Raw genomic sequence first — 13,594 nt, 5'->3', positions numbered from 1 at the left:
ATTAGTACCTGGTGAAGCAGGAATGTTCCCTGACAAGGCAGGCCTCCCGTATGGTCCACAACAGCAGGAATATACCTGTGAGAGACATTGAAATCAGCAGCCAAGGTGAGATATTCTAACACAGCAGTATTACTCAGTTTTCTGCTGCCAACATTTACCTCTCCATACAATAGATGGAGAAATAAGAGTGTTTCTACCAACTCTCAGACTGGACTCTTTATTGGACTATGGTATCGGTGAAATATAGAAGTATCATATATTATATCATATATTCTTAAAAACCACAGAACTCACTTCTCAAGATAGCCCCTAAAGAATTGTCACAGGAAAACTGTAGCAAAGGTGACTCCAAAATAAGGCCTGCTAGAGTGACTTCTGAAGCATAAACTCTCTAATTACCCCAAGAATTTAAACATATTGTCTGAAGATAGCATAAATTTTCCCAACCCCTGCTCAGCTAGCATGCAGGGGCTCTCAAAATGAAGAGATTACTTCAAGTGTGAAAGAACACTTTCCGTCTTTCTTCAGTCCTTTCTAATGGAGGCAATAAACGCCAGCAGAGCTTACAAACTAGCCAGAGACCAGTCTGATAAGCCAGGCCACCATCAGTTGATGATTGCCCATCAACCTCATCTGAACAGAACAACAAGCAAAAGATCGATAAACCACTGTCCTTAAAACATGAAGGATTAACATTAGACTTACTCCCCCGTTGGCTCCAATTCGCTGATCTCAAACCAGACAAGGAGGTCATATTTGCTCACGCTGTGGCCCAAGTTCGGTTTGTTCATAGTATTTAGTTTTGTAGCTGGCACTTAAAAAAAAGAAAAAGAAATAGAATGGTTTACAAAGACTGAGCACAAGTAAAATTCCTCTAGGGCTCACAGAAACCTAAGTCATCTCAGTGATCCCACGTATGCTGTATCTGCTTATGCAGATCACAGGCTAAAGACAATTAGTTTCAAAATGCCAAGACCACCAATTAGATCAGATTTGCCGGTGAAATCTAGGAGTTTTACAGTAAACCATGAAGGGCTAATTAACTTTACAAATGGAGACGTAAACAAACCAATGGACTATTCAGCATCTATACGAAGAGAGAAACAAAAAAAAAGGTTTTCCTGCTATCTCACTCACCACTCAACATAAAAATTAGGCGATACTGAAAGGAAATCATTACATAAAACACTGAGGAGAAATATTTTGCACCATCTGTAGAGAGTGAAATGACCTTACTCTTATTAAGACATCTTGTTCCACAAAAATGAGGCTGCTTACAGCGCGATTCCTCCAAGTGTTGGCATGAAAAAGGGTTATTAGAGTTTAAAAAGTTAAATGAGTAATGAAGTAAAAGTTAACTGTGCCAAAAAACACTTGTAAAAAATATGTAGTCTCTCTAGATCCATATAAAAACACTGTTTCCTCAGATGCCCACCAACTATTTTATGGCTTAATGGTTTGTGATTTCGAACCATTTAGGTCTGTTCGTCTTTCCAGAAAGCACACTCCTCACCTCCTAAAAGAAAAAAATCCCAAGAACTTAAAACTTTGGCACAGGAGATGACTATTTTGTTACATTAAGTGAAGACCAGTTTAGGTAAGAGAATGTGTGTGTAACATATTCTTTTCTGGGTAAAAGAATAGCTGCCTCAAAGGGACAGACTTTACAGGAATTAGTCATTTACAGCACTGCACCATCATACTCGATAACAAACATCAGTGCCATCATTCATTCTTTCCATTCATTAGCCCGAGTAATCACCCTCTTCTATCCATCATCATATTACTAAAGCAACACCTGCAGCGGTGCACAACTGTCCATGATCTCACAACAGCAGGACTCAGTGTGTTTGCTAGTATGGAGAACATCAAACACACAAGTCACTCAAGTTTACTGCTCAGCAGAGAAACTCAAAAGGGCTAGAAGAGAAAAACCACAGAAAGACATTTATTTAAACATGAAGGCCAGTTCTAGAAGCCCTCATGGACTTGTTCTGGCCCCATTCGTCCAGTGTGGTTCTTTTACAGGATACACCTGTGAGGGACAGCACTGCACATATCAAGTTAGATGGCAAAAAGGAAGATGAGCAAAAGGGAAATGTATATAGAACACAACAGAATGTTTCCTCTGTGCCTGGCTGTTTTTTCATATGTAGCACCTCTCAGGCTAATATCGCCAAACTATTTACAGAAGACAAGAAAATAGAGGTCCAGGAAGTTTGCGGCCACAGATCCAGTGTCACAGAAAATACGTGGTACCTAGCACACTGGAATTTAAAGGCTCCCCATATGGTTTTTTTCCCCCTAGAACAGCCCTGTAAAACTTAAATACAGCTTTATCCTTCAGTGACTGCACCCATGGCAGTTTCTAGTCCCAAGAACACTACAAGACAAAGATAAGGAAAAAGGAATTTTGAGGCACATTTTGGAACTACTTCTGCATCTACTACAGATTAAATTTGGCTACTAACCATCTCGTTTAGGAGCCCGCTCACTCTGACAGCTGGGAACAGGCAGAAAGAGAAAAGGTGGCAGCTGGTCAGCCCCATCCTGGAAAGCAGCCACAGCAGAGGACGCAAGCACGTTGGCATGCTCAGATAGTGTGTTCAGCACATGCACGTTTACATAGCCAGACATAAGATACCTAATCAACTCAATTTTTCTTTCATGGTCTGCAAAGGGAATGGAACACACACAAAAAAGGGGGATGGTAGAAACATGCAGGTGAGAGGAAGCAAGAGAAGGAGAAAATAAAAGGTGAAACGGGAAGAAAAAACACCAAAAGGGTTCAGCATGCATTATTGAAATTAAGTAAAGAAAATCAAGGATAATTTCAACAAGATTGGCTCAGTAAACAAGAACGAGAGAGAGCAAAAAGATGGAATGCTTAATGAATATGGCAATTTCCAGTCAAGTGCTCCGTAAGCACACAAAGAGTCATAGCCAGATCTCTTGGAATACAGTCAACACCTCACAAACAAAATTCTACCCTTTAACGTCCCAAGAAGCACTAGCTGCAAGAGGAGGTTGAACGGAACACACACAAAAAGATAGCTAGAGAAGATGTATCCAATGCCTTTTTGCAATGCTCACTCCATTTCATGTCTCAGTTTCCTATATAGCTTAGGAATACTCTGCAATCTTAATACTCAGTGACAAACAGATATATAAAGTATGATGTACAGAATTAGAGAATCTTTCTCACCTGGCTTTGAGAGTGGCATGGGGGGAGGAAAGAATCTTCGGGATGGCTGTGGAGGGCTGCAGAGAAATGAAAAGTTACCAATATGGAGGTAGCTAAACATAAAAATATACACACACCCACAGAATAGGTGCTCTCCACCTATTTCTGTGTCAAAAGAGAGCCTCACAATCCCATGAATACAGGTCAATATCACCTGTCAGGAAAAGAAGCACAGAGTATCAAATGTATTCAACTTTACATGGGAATTTATCCCAGGACTCAGAATACTTCTTGGACTAACCTAAATCCTTTTTCTATTCTAATTGAATTAATCCTAGCTATCAATGGAAAAAAAGAAAAAAAAAAGATTTATTTATAGTTTCAAATTGCTCTATCCCATTCTGCACTCTAAACTCAAGCGGGTAACAGGCAGGCCCACAAATTAGCCTAAGGAACAAGCCCCAGCTGACATACCCTTTTAAAACTAGCATATGCTTCCTCTTCACAGCTGCTGTCTTCAGTAAGAGGGCTAACCAGACCCAGTAATCCAGATAACAGACTCTTCCTTTAAGCCATGAATAGGTGGAGTAGGAGTCCTTTCCTTGATTCCAAATATTCAAACGCTCAGCTACCTTGGTGGCAGTACTTCCAGAAGATATTACACATTGAGAGCCTTTTCTTTTCTCCCAATTTCTTCTCTCTTTGCTTTGTCATCCTACCTCCATGCTAGCATCAGGCTGCTTGCCTTCAGAGAAGCATTGCTTCTTGCAGAGCATTAGGATTTACCCAGAACACACTAGGATCACCACTAAGGTCCTGTGTGCAATATTCTACCATCACAGTGTTTGTAGGGTGGATGCAGCTGTATTAGCAAAGCAGCTTTTCATGTTTAAGATGGTAAAACAATCCCATTATCCATTAACAAAACACACTATAGTGGGTAAATAGGCCTCTACCACCATGCTTACAGTACATGCTTACTCAGGAATTCTGCCCATGCGAATGTGGCTATATAATTTCAGGAGGATGAAAAAGTACTGCGTAAACTGCAGAGCTGATCTGAGCCTGATCAGAAACATCCTTTATGCCAGAACAATGAACACTACCTGTTGAGATCCTGTCCTTGCAGGTGGAGAGGGTGCTGCTGATAGTGCCCAAAAACTTCAAACACAATAGGCTTCGTTTTGATGTACTCCACAAATGATTCCGTCACTTCCACAGCAATCTATTAGGCAAAGTGAAGAAACAAAACGGGACATATGAAAATGAAATTTTAAAAACATGTCGTTCAGGAGTCTACATTTTCCACGCTGTCCAGAGCAACTCACAGTAGAAGCAATTGCATTCCTTTTTATTTTAGGCATTCATTCTGCTCTCTATTGAAGGAGAAAATGAAAGACTCAAGATCAGGCATTTAAACTAGGAGAAGAAGCTACCTGTAACAAAAAGATTTCACAGTTGATAAAGGTGGATATTTTCAGTTCACTTGAGACCCTCAGCACTGCTGTTCACATGTGTATTTTATTTTCTAAATGCTAGGCTGCTTTCATTGAACATCCTGAGAAGTGGAATGGAAACAAGGAATTCAAAAGCAGGAAGTAGAAGTAGAGGTAGAACAGAAGAGTCAAATCTTCCACACAGAACCATTCTGTATTTTGCTCTCTGCTGGGGATTACATCACCCATCTGACCACTCCTCCTATTGTCTATTCTTCATAATCCCTTCCCCCTTTCCTACACACCCCTCAAGAAGTTCACAGAAAGGATAAATACAACTCCCCAGTGATAAAACAGTCATTTACTATACTTCAGAAGTTTCACTTACATTCTGAACATGGTAAAACCCAAGGGGAGTCCCTCGGCCATTGTTTTTGAGAGGTTCAGTCGAGAAAGCTTCATCGTGTCGATGTAAAAAGCTTAAAAAAAAATCAACAGGACAGTTCAGTGGAGATTGCCGTGCACCTGACAAATAAAATCCTTTTATTTATTTATTCAGCTGGCAGTTCTACACGGAGCTGAGTGACGGCCTCAACCTAGAAAGATCCTGTACTTGTTTCATACCTTTATTACCCTCAAATTTCCTTCTATTTCTTAAGAAGCTAAGCAGAATAATGCCGTCACTTGAGAGCTACCGATTTACCTAACGGTCACATAACTTTTATTCCAGCTGGGCATTATGCATAATCTAATACTGAATTTTCAATATTAAAAGTCTTTACAAACAAAAACTTAAGATAGCTACAACTACAGTCACTAGAAGGGTCCACTTTGACTCTTAATTCCTTTCTCCAAAACTTTATACCTAAAAACCATGTTAACACAAAGCAGGTACTGTTCATAACAGGAATTCCAGTGACTGAAAAGGTGTTTTTACTCTGCCATGCTACACTATTATAATGATTTGGAAAGCTCTCAGTCAGATCCTCCATTTCTCACTATTATTTGCTCTTCCATTAAACCATTTACTGCCTAAGGAAAACAAGAACAAATTCTTACTTGAACTGGCAGAAAATATCTGCATATTCAGGGAGGATGCCGCTGGCTTGTAGCACTGTCACACGGAAGGTAAACACGCTACCCAATTTCAAGTGATCTCCAATTTCCTCAGTGAATCCTTCCATAGTCATCTTTCCATCTAGCAAAGTGGCTGACTTCAGGTCTTAAAGAGACACAAACAGCCCATATGAAATCACTGTGGTGTTTTTTTTATTTTCATTTTTTTATACTCCTCAGGCAACAGGTTAGCCCTATCACACATATCTATTCTTTTTGAGCCCACATTTTTTGATGATCAAAAACTCCAAGTGCCTGGGAACAGTCTTCCTGCGTAGTTGTTCAAATAAAGGAACTCCAGTATTCATCATATCCAACCCAGAGGTAACACCTTTCCCTGCATATTCTTGGACACCCAAATCCCTTTCTAAAATGGGCAGAGTATCCCAAATTCCCTTTAAATTTTCCAAAACTACTACATCCTCCTTACTTACCTAGGTCATTCATTCTGTTGATCTCCTCCGGAGGAGTGATGACCTCCGAATTCTGACCCTGCCCTTCCACAATTCTTAATTCTTCTAATGACAGTCCAGATCGAGTCATTGCAACTGAAGAAAAATCACTCTGAAAAATTAAGTGATGTTGCATGTGACAAACTCCTGCAGTTTCCAGTTTTCCTGTCTTCTTCCTCCCCCACGTTACTTATTCTTTATTTAGAAACACAAACTATTCCTCTCAAAGAAACTTAATTCAATTTTAAGATTTCTTACCTTATTAAAATATTCATTGTCAAATGAAATTTTAGCTGTGCCAGACTGTCGAATGCCAGATCCATAATCTGGGGCTTCTTCATCAGCTTAAAAAAAAAAAAAAAAAAGTTTACAGGGAAGAGAGGAAAAAACCCTCAAACCTAAATGGAAATGTTGACTAGCACGGAGACCACTCCCTAAAATCAAGAGGGCCTAATTCCCATCATTCAATAGCAGATAGGAACAAGTCCTGGAAAAATCTTAGCAGAAAACCATCCACCATAAACCTTTTGGTGTGAAAAAAAACAAGACAAGCTATGAATTTTCATCCTGAATATGCCTTAGGGAATTTCTGAGTGCAAAACAACTTCAGCATTCATTTTGATTATTTACTTGCTTCTAAATGTTACATCTGAGGTGAATTAATACACTATAATACAGTGACCCACATGGGAATGTATACTGACGCTGATTTAAACTGTCATCTAAAATTCTCTAGCCATAAACCAAGCAGCCAAACTAGCATAGCTCTACCAGTACATTCTGTAAGTTTGCAAGGCTCATCCATCCGTCTGTATGATCTGTCCATTCATCCTTTCCCTCTTTGTAGAGAGTACCAGTAAGGAGGCCAGCCATTCTCTCACAGAAAATTCATGCTTGCTGGAGAAATCCCAGGATTCAGAATGCCTTTTGAAATTTCTTAGAGGGACCAAATAAAGTCCCTATGGCCATTTTTTAAGAGATGCCCCCAGATCAATTTCTAACAGCCATAGTTTTTTCTTTCACATCATCCATTTAGTTGGATTTCAATGCCAAGGACAGCAAACTAGACTGGAAATAAAACTTTTGTATGCATTGAAAATAGATTTTATTTCATTTGCTGTGTTAGTCCCTGCCAGAGTGATTCTTACAGAGTCCTCAGAATCTGCGATTTCATTATACGTTCCCATGGAGAGTGAAACTTCCAGGGTTACCCTACCTAAACAGTAAAGAAATGTTGGCAGTTAGCCACTGGTAGAAAGAGTACACAAATTATGGGAAGTATCTGTGCTCTCACCAAAATGGATGAGACCACCAAGAATAAAATTCAACCAGCCCACTCCACAGTGGAAAAGTGGTCAATATTGTAATTTTTAACAATTTACAATATTGACCAAACTTCAGTGGTCAATATTGTAATTTTTAAAGCCTCTGATCGCTGTCATTATTTCAAGATTTATCCACGTTTGGTCCACATGCTTTACACCAATGAAAAAGACCTTCAAAAGTAACCTAATAAGGAAAAGCAAGTGTTCTGGGACTTTGCAACATTCAAATTATTCCTATTTGAGGGGAAGAGAGGATGTCTGAGAAGTTTTGTTGTTGTTGTTGTTTTTAAAGCTGCAGCTATTCATGGCATACCAAAGAGCTGCAATGTAAAAGCCACTGGGTATCTCACCTGCTATAGCTTGCACTGCTACCCGCAGAAATCCTCGTACTTCTCCTTTCTCACTAACAACAGCAACTCTGTGAATAAGAGGCACTGGGTACAGTAGATTGCTCAGGTATACAAACGCTCTGGTAATAGGAAGGAAAGAAAACAAAAACAGCATTAGGCCATCATCTGCAAAACCAGACTGCGGTATTTGGTTGGCTAATGGGACACACAAGTCTTCAGGCTACTTTATTCCAGGTGGTAGACCTGCACTGTGCTCATGTCGCCCACACAGGGCTCTTCAGCAGTGTCAAGGCTGACTAAGGAAGACACAAAACACTCTAAACCAGGGTACATTGGAGACACAGGGCCTATATTAGTGAGTTATAAAGCATATGAAGACGACATTTAAGATGATGGCTTTATAAAAGATAATTTTAGATGCACTACAGTTCTAAACAGAGTTAACAAGATGGTAAACAAGATGGTAGAAGTTCTTTTAAGGTATTATTTAAGTTTTCCATCCTATCAGCATAGTTTGAAGTGACAATTTAAAAGGGCAATCATCTACTGTGTTCACACAGCCTCAACAATTTTACTGAACATATAAAAACACTCTTCAAAACAGATTTTTGACTGAATTTTCTCTCTTCCATATACGTTTGATAACACTAGACACGGAGTAATCAAAAATCCCCAATGAACCATAAGCCATCCTTTAGATTTCTTGGAAGATTCACTGAGCATATGGATAGAATTATGAAAATATTTAGCTATAAAGACTATTTTATTACATTTACTTGTTAAAAAAGCCCCACTGTTCTAGAATAATCATCGAGAAATTACTGTTTACAACAGGAAAAGCAGCATTTAAGGCCAGTGCTAGAAGATCCTGACATTTACTAACTTTTAAAATTGTATAAAGTTATATGTAGGGTCTATTTTGGGACAGAAAGTTAACAAGTTTTATTGTACACAGTTTTAAATTAGCCTAATAAATTAGCCCAATGTCATGAAGTTATTTTAAATTTCTGCAATGAGTTGTAAAAGTTCTTAAAATACCATGCTTCCGTGTGATTAGCTTGAACAGAGCTTTAAACGCGCAGAAGCCTAACAAGTCAGGTCAGGGATAGTTCTTGACAAGGGGAAAAAACAGAAGGCTTGATTTAAATGAGTTGTTTCAGAATTCAGAAGAATGCTGTGATGCACAGAATAGTTTTACCAGTCACTAAATTAAGAGCAACTAACCAATTAGGTATGTAATTTTTATGAATTTATGCAAATTAAATTCTACAGAAATACTGCTCTTTTATTTAACTGGATTTGCTCCTCACAATTCTTTTTATTGGTCTTTATTATTAAGAGTACTTAATTCCTCATTTATAGCTGTTATTATTAAACATTCGTAGGGTAAGTCCTGCATCACAAATCAGGACAGAGAGAGATAAAAGTTGTTCACTGCCTCTGTCTGGTGCTGTACAACTTGTATAGTGAACATGACAAGATTGATCTGGACTCAATTCCTTGCAACAAATAGCCAAGAACCAAAGTTAGAAAAAGTAAGTTCCTCCTTGGGTTCGCATGCCTGTTCCCACATGAATGAATTATTTTGAAATGAGAAGGTGATCAAAAAGGTGTCAACTGTGAACCAAAGAGATGAAAACAATTCTACTAAAAAACAAAGTGGTGACAAAAGGCAATAGAGAAGAGAATGATTAATAAAGCTATAAAAACAACAAAACAAAATATGAAAAAAAAACAAACAACAACAAAAAGCAACAGCAACTTAACACTGGTCTAAGATTAGGATCTAATTCCTTTTCAGTCTGCTCCAAAGTGAGGTAAACACTGGTAAATGAGGGTAAGGGAGAAGACGTTAAATTTAAAGTAATAAAATAGGAAGGGTGTTTTTGTTTGTCGGTTGGTTTTAATTTTCAGCTTTGAAATCTCAGGTGGTGTTCATTTGAAAAAGAACCCCACCAAGCCAAAAATCAGCCCCCTCCAGTAACAAACTGGAACCATTCACTTGGACTGGACCAGGGATGGAGCTCCAGAAGGTACGCAGTTATATGCTCATCAGGAAAAAAGCATGCAGTTCAAAAATCATGTTTTAGGCCAGGGAAAATAGACACTTTTCCTAGCAGAAAGGGATCTAAACAGCCTTGTATCAGTATGTATACAATAAAAGACAGTTTCACTAATACAGGCAGTCATTACAGAAGCCTTCCTCCTCCAAAGCCAAACTACTAGAAAGTAAAAACATTAACTACATGGAAAATGAAATAATATTTATATGCCCATTGCTGAAGTTCCCAAGACGCTATCCAACATATGACAGCAAAAAGCATTCAGCTTTATTAGCAATTGCAATTCAGTCACCTCCGTAAAATGACAATCCCCAAGAAAAATATTTCATATCTTCCCTTCAGTTCCTTCCACCCGGTTACCCAACTCACTGGAATCATTTTAACTTAGAGAAAGAAAAGCACATAACGCAAGAAGTCTTAAGCTTCCTGTTTGATGAAGAAAGTGTTGGATACCTTCTGTAGAATGCAGAGCAATAGCACACTTGCTGTACAGAGAAAAGAGCTGTTTTATGCAGCAATACTGCCTTCCGGTGCTGTTCCACCTGCTTCATCATAACACAGTACCAAGTTAGGAGTGGATGAAAGATTAAGGTTCTCCTCCTCCTCTTCCCCACACCGGGGAAGACTGTCCCACTCCCCAAACACCCCATATGTAAGTGTTCCCCTGCACCTTAGCACAGCAGACTGAAAGAGGGGGAGCTGTATTAGCAGAAAGATTGGTGAGGTAAAATGGCATACTCACAACAAAACTAGAAATGAAATTTAACGAACAATTTTTTTTAATCAAAACAAAAACAACAGAACTCAGAATGATGACAAGTATTTTTTTAAATGAACACATCAATTCAGGATTAAAAAAAAAAAAAATCTCATGACCCTCTCCCACCTCCCTTAAAAATAGCAAATGCTTGATATGTCACACCATTAAATAGAATCAGACTTAAAGACATCCCCCAGCATGCCAGAAGAGATGGCTAAAGGGACCAGCTCTTTTTGTTTTTTTTCCTTAATTATAGTTCAAATAAAAGGCAGCCAAAGTACAGGAAAATAATACTGTGATGCCCAAGGAATTGGATAGCTACATGATCAATCTCTCCTCCTCTTCTCTTTCATGACCTGACCCATCACCGTTGATGACAGAGAAAGTTACCCTCTTTCTGTTCCATACATTCCACACCATATAAAGCAGTGCACAGTTGTTAAAGAAAATTAATTTTTTTGGTTTTATTATGAATTGAACACTACCTTGCGTTCCAGGCAAAATCTGTCTAGACAGACACAGTCTCTGAAAACTCTAAGTCACACTGTTCAAAAGTAGGATTCTCATGCTGGGAGATACCGAGTAATGACAATTGCTTGTACTTAGTGGTGGTAACGCACTAACAGCGGTCTGCTGCCAGAATCAGCACAAAAGAAAAACAGATTGAACTTCATCTACCAATAGGACAAAGTGATTCAGCTGTCGTTCAGAGAGAATACAAACTATACGCTCATCCATCAATACAACCTACAACCCAAGTAGAGTTCCTTAGTATGTGCCGTTTACATGGTTTCAGGCTAGTTTTACCGCTGCAACCTTGTAAGTCTATATATAGAGACAGAGCTCAGTTTTCTTTCCAATATATCGGTACAGGAAGCAAGTTATGTAATTGCTAGGAAGCACAACTGTTTTCTTTAAACACTGCATTTGCTCCAGTCATGCAGTACTTCCTGAAGAACTTGGGTAGCAGAACTGTGAAATGAAGATGAATAGTTCAGTTTTTTCCCCAGGTACTGAGGGCCCCACTCTGAAAGAACAGGCATAATAGCAAAAAACGCTGAGTATGCTGGCACCGTTACAAGAAAGCAGATCTAGCCATTACAGTTAGCGCACACATGCTACAGCTAGCTGACAACCACTACCAAGTCAGTTAAGATGGCTTCCCCACACTGACTTTTGTGGGTTAGATCAACCTGGAAGAACTAAAATTAAAAAAACACATTATCAGATATTGCACATAAGGGCACAAAAGCCTCATAGCTCAAAGAGGACTATTCCAGTTCCTTGTATCTTTAGTAACTATAATTTTTTTTTTTTTTTTTTTTTTAAAGACTGGATGAAGGAAGTTCCAAGGCCAATCACAACTTGTAAGTAGGTCCTCTGTAGACAACGAGTAAGGTTAGACAATACAGCTGAACGAATCTAACAGTTTTTTTTTCCTCCACTTTTTGAAAGGACAAACGGTCCCATTTCTACAAATAATACAATTAAGTTTCCTGCATTTGAGGAAACTGAAAATGACTCCACTTTCCTGATCATGAAGTCTTTCCTGCTTACAGTCTTGAAAAGAATAAGTCTAGCTCTGGTCCTTTGTTATTTGCTCCTCCCTTTCACCAGCCACAGAGTCTCACCCTCCTCTTCCACATGACACCTCTGGTGATTGCCTACCTTGCTGGTTTAACAGGTAGATTGGCTTACTGCATGATCATCCAAGAAAAAAGCATATTTGAGGAGAGGAAGCAGAACAGAGGGGAACTATATACATTATTTCAGTTTCTTGTCATGAGTTGCACGTTACTAGCTCTTTGTAAGACTGAAGAAACAGTGGGAAATACCACTTTTTTTAATGCAACTTGCTGTCCTTAGTATCTACACCACAGACTGAGGTCAGATAGCGCCTTAATCATATCTAGACTGGTAAAATAGGTAATACTCTTAAATATGTTACGCAAACTGGTTTCAAAAATCTGACCAAAATAGCATATGGGGCAAGCATTGATAAAATGAATTTTAATGATGATGATCTTTTGCTACATAATAAATGGTACTGAGAGTCATACATAATCTAAGGAGCCAATTCACCTCAAATAACACTCTTTCTCATCCAGAAAGGGCCATTCTTCTTCCTCCTCCTGCTATCTTCTCTCATCAGACACAAAGGATGGTAGATGAGTTTTCCAAAAGTAGATTTATTGGACTGGACTTAACAAATTTATGCTCTATTCTGTGATTATCTTTCAGAGAAGAAAATTATGTACTATGATACTACTTAGTGATCTTGCACTGGCCAAGTAGGGCATTCGAATGAATAAGGCTTAAATACTAGTATACACAAGCAAAAAACACATTCATTCTACGTGGCAGTTATCTGAGATAAATTCAATCATGGATATATATCCGAGATATATTCACTCGTGTTGTCCGATCTAAAGATTATCTTCTCAATTATTATCTAGACCATCAAACTCGCTGACAGTAGAACCTGAAACTTAACATTAAACTGCACTCAACCTCTGGCAATTCCAATTTACGTATATGACTATTATTGATTGGCTTGATAGATATTCTGTGCAAAATGAGGCAAAGCCACTGCAGCCTACAGCAAGAGCTGGTCCCTTTTGGCCATTCTCACAATAACCTCACCAACCTTCCCACTAAAATGAACCAAGGGGACCGGTCGTAAAACGGGTCGTGCCCATCATTGAAGAGGTCCGATCCCTCCTCAGTTCCAGCGTCGGAGCCAGTATCATCCACAAAGGCCTCGTCAAAGTCATCCATCTCATCCTGCTGTTCATCAGCCAGTTCGGTGATGTCGGAATCAGCCGTAGAGAAAGTAGGGGAGGGTGTGCGATCAGCAAGACGCTCATTGACGCAGCCATGGAAAATGGGGGAGCTAGATATCAGTTAA

At 39.0% G+C, this 13,594-nt stretch overlaps 1 protein-coding gene across 12 annotated transcripts in view; it reads right to left on the bottom strand.

Moving 5' to 3' along the window:
- The window catches only part of KIF1B (kinesin family member 1B), a 99,012-nt gene that overhangs the window by 18,832 nt on the left and 66,586 nt on the right, over positions 1-13,594 (bottom strand). For 8 of the 12 annotated variants that reach the window (XM_068915721.1, XM_068915723.1, XM_068915727.1 and 5 more), the window contains 10 exons: positions 13,334-13,579; positions 7,864-7,982; positions 6,447-6,532; positions 6,171-6,300; positions 5,680-5,842; positions 5,009-5,099; positions 4,291-4,409; positions 3,206-3,261; positions 706-814; positions 9-75 (listed from right to left, as the gene is read on the bottom strand). In XM_068915721.1, coding sequence (XP_068771822.1) covers positions 9-75; positions 706-814; positions 3,206-3,261; positions 4,291-4,409; positions 5,009-5,099; positions 5,680-5,842; positions 6,171-6,300; positions 6,447-6,532; positions 7,864-7,982; positions 13,334-13,579 — 1,186 coding nt within the window. The remainder of the gene's footprint in view (positions 1-8; positions 76-705; positions 815-3,205; positions 3,262-4,290; positions 4,410-5,008; positions 5,100-5,679; positions 5,843-6,170; positions 6,301-6,446; positions 6,533-7,863; positions 7,983-13,333; positions 13,580-13,594) is intronic. The other 4 variants (XM_068915730.1, XM_068915725.1, XM_068915728.1 and 1 more) reach the window with 1 other exon arrangement.

The sequence above is a fragment of the Struthio camelus genome, chromosome 21 (assembly GCF_040807025.1).
Source record: "Struthio camelus isolate bStrCam1 chromosome 21, bStrCam1.hap1, whole genome shotgun sequence".
NCBI lineage: Eukaryota > Metazoa > Chordata > Aves > Struthioniformes > Struthionidae > Struthio > Struthio camelus.
This window is presented reverse-complemented; position numbering and strand designations above follow the sequence as displayed.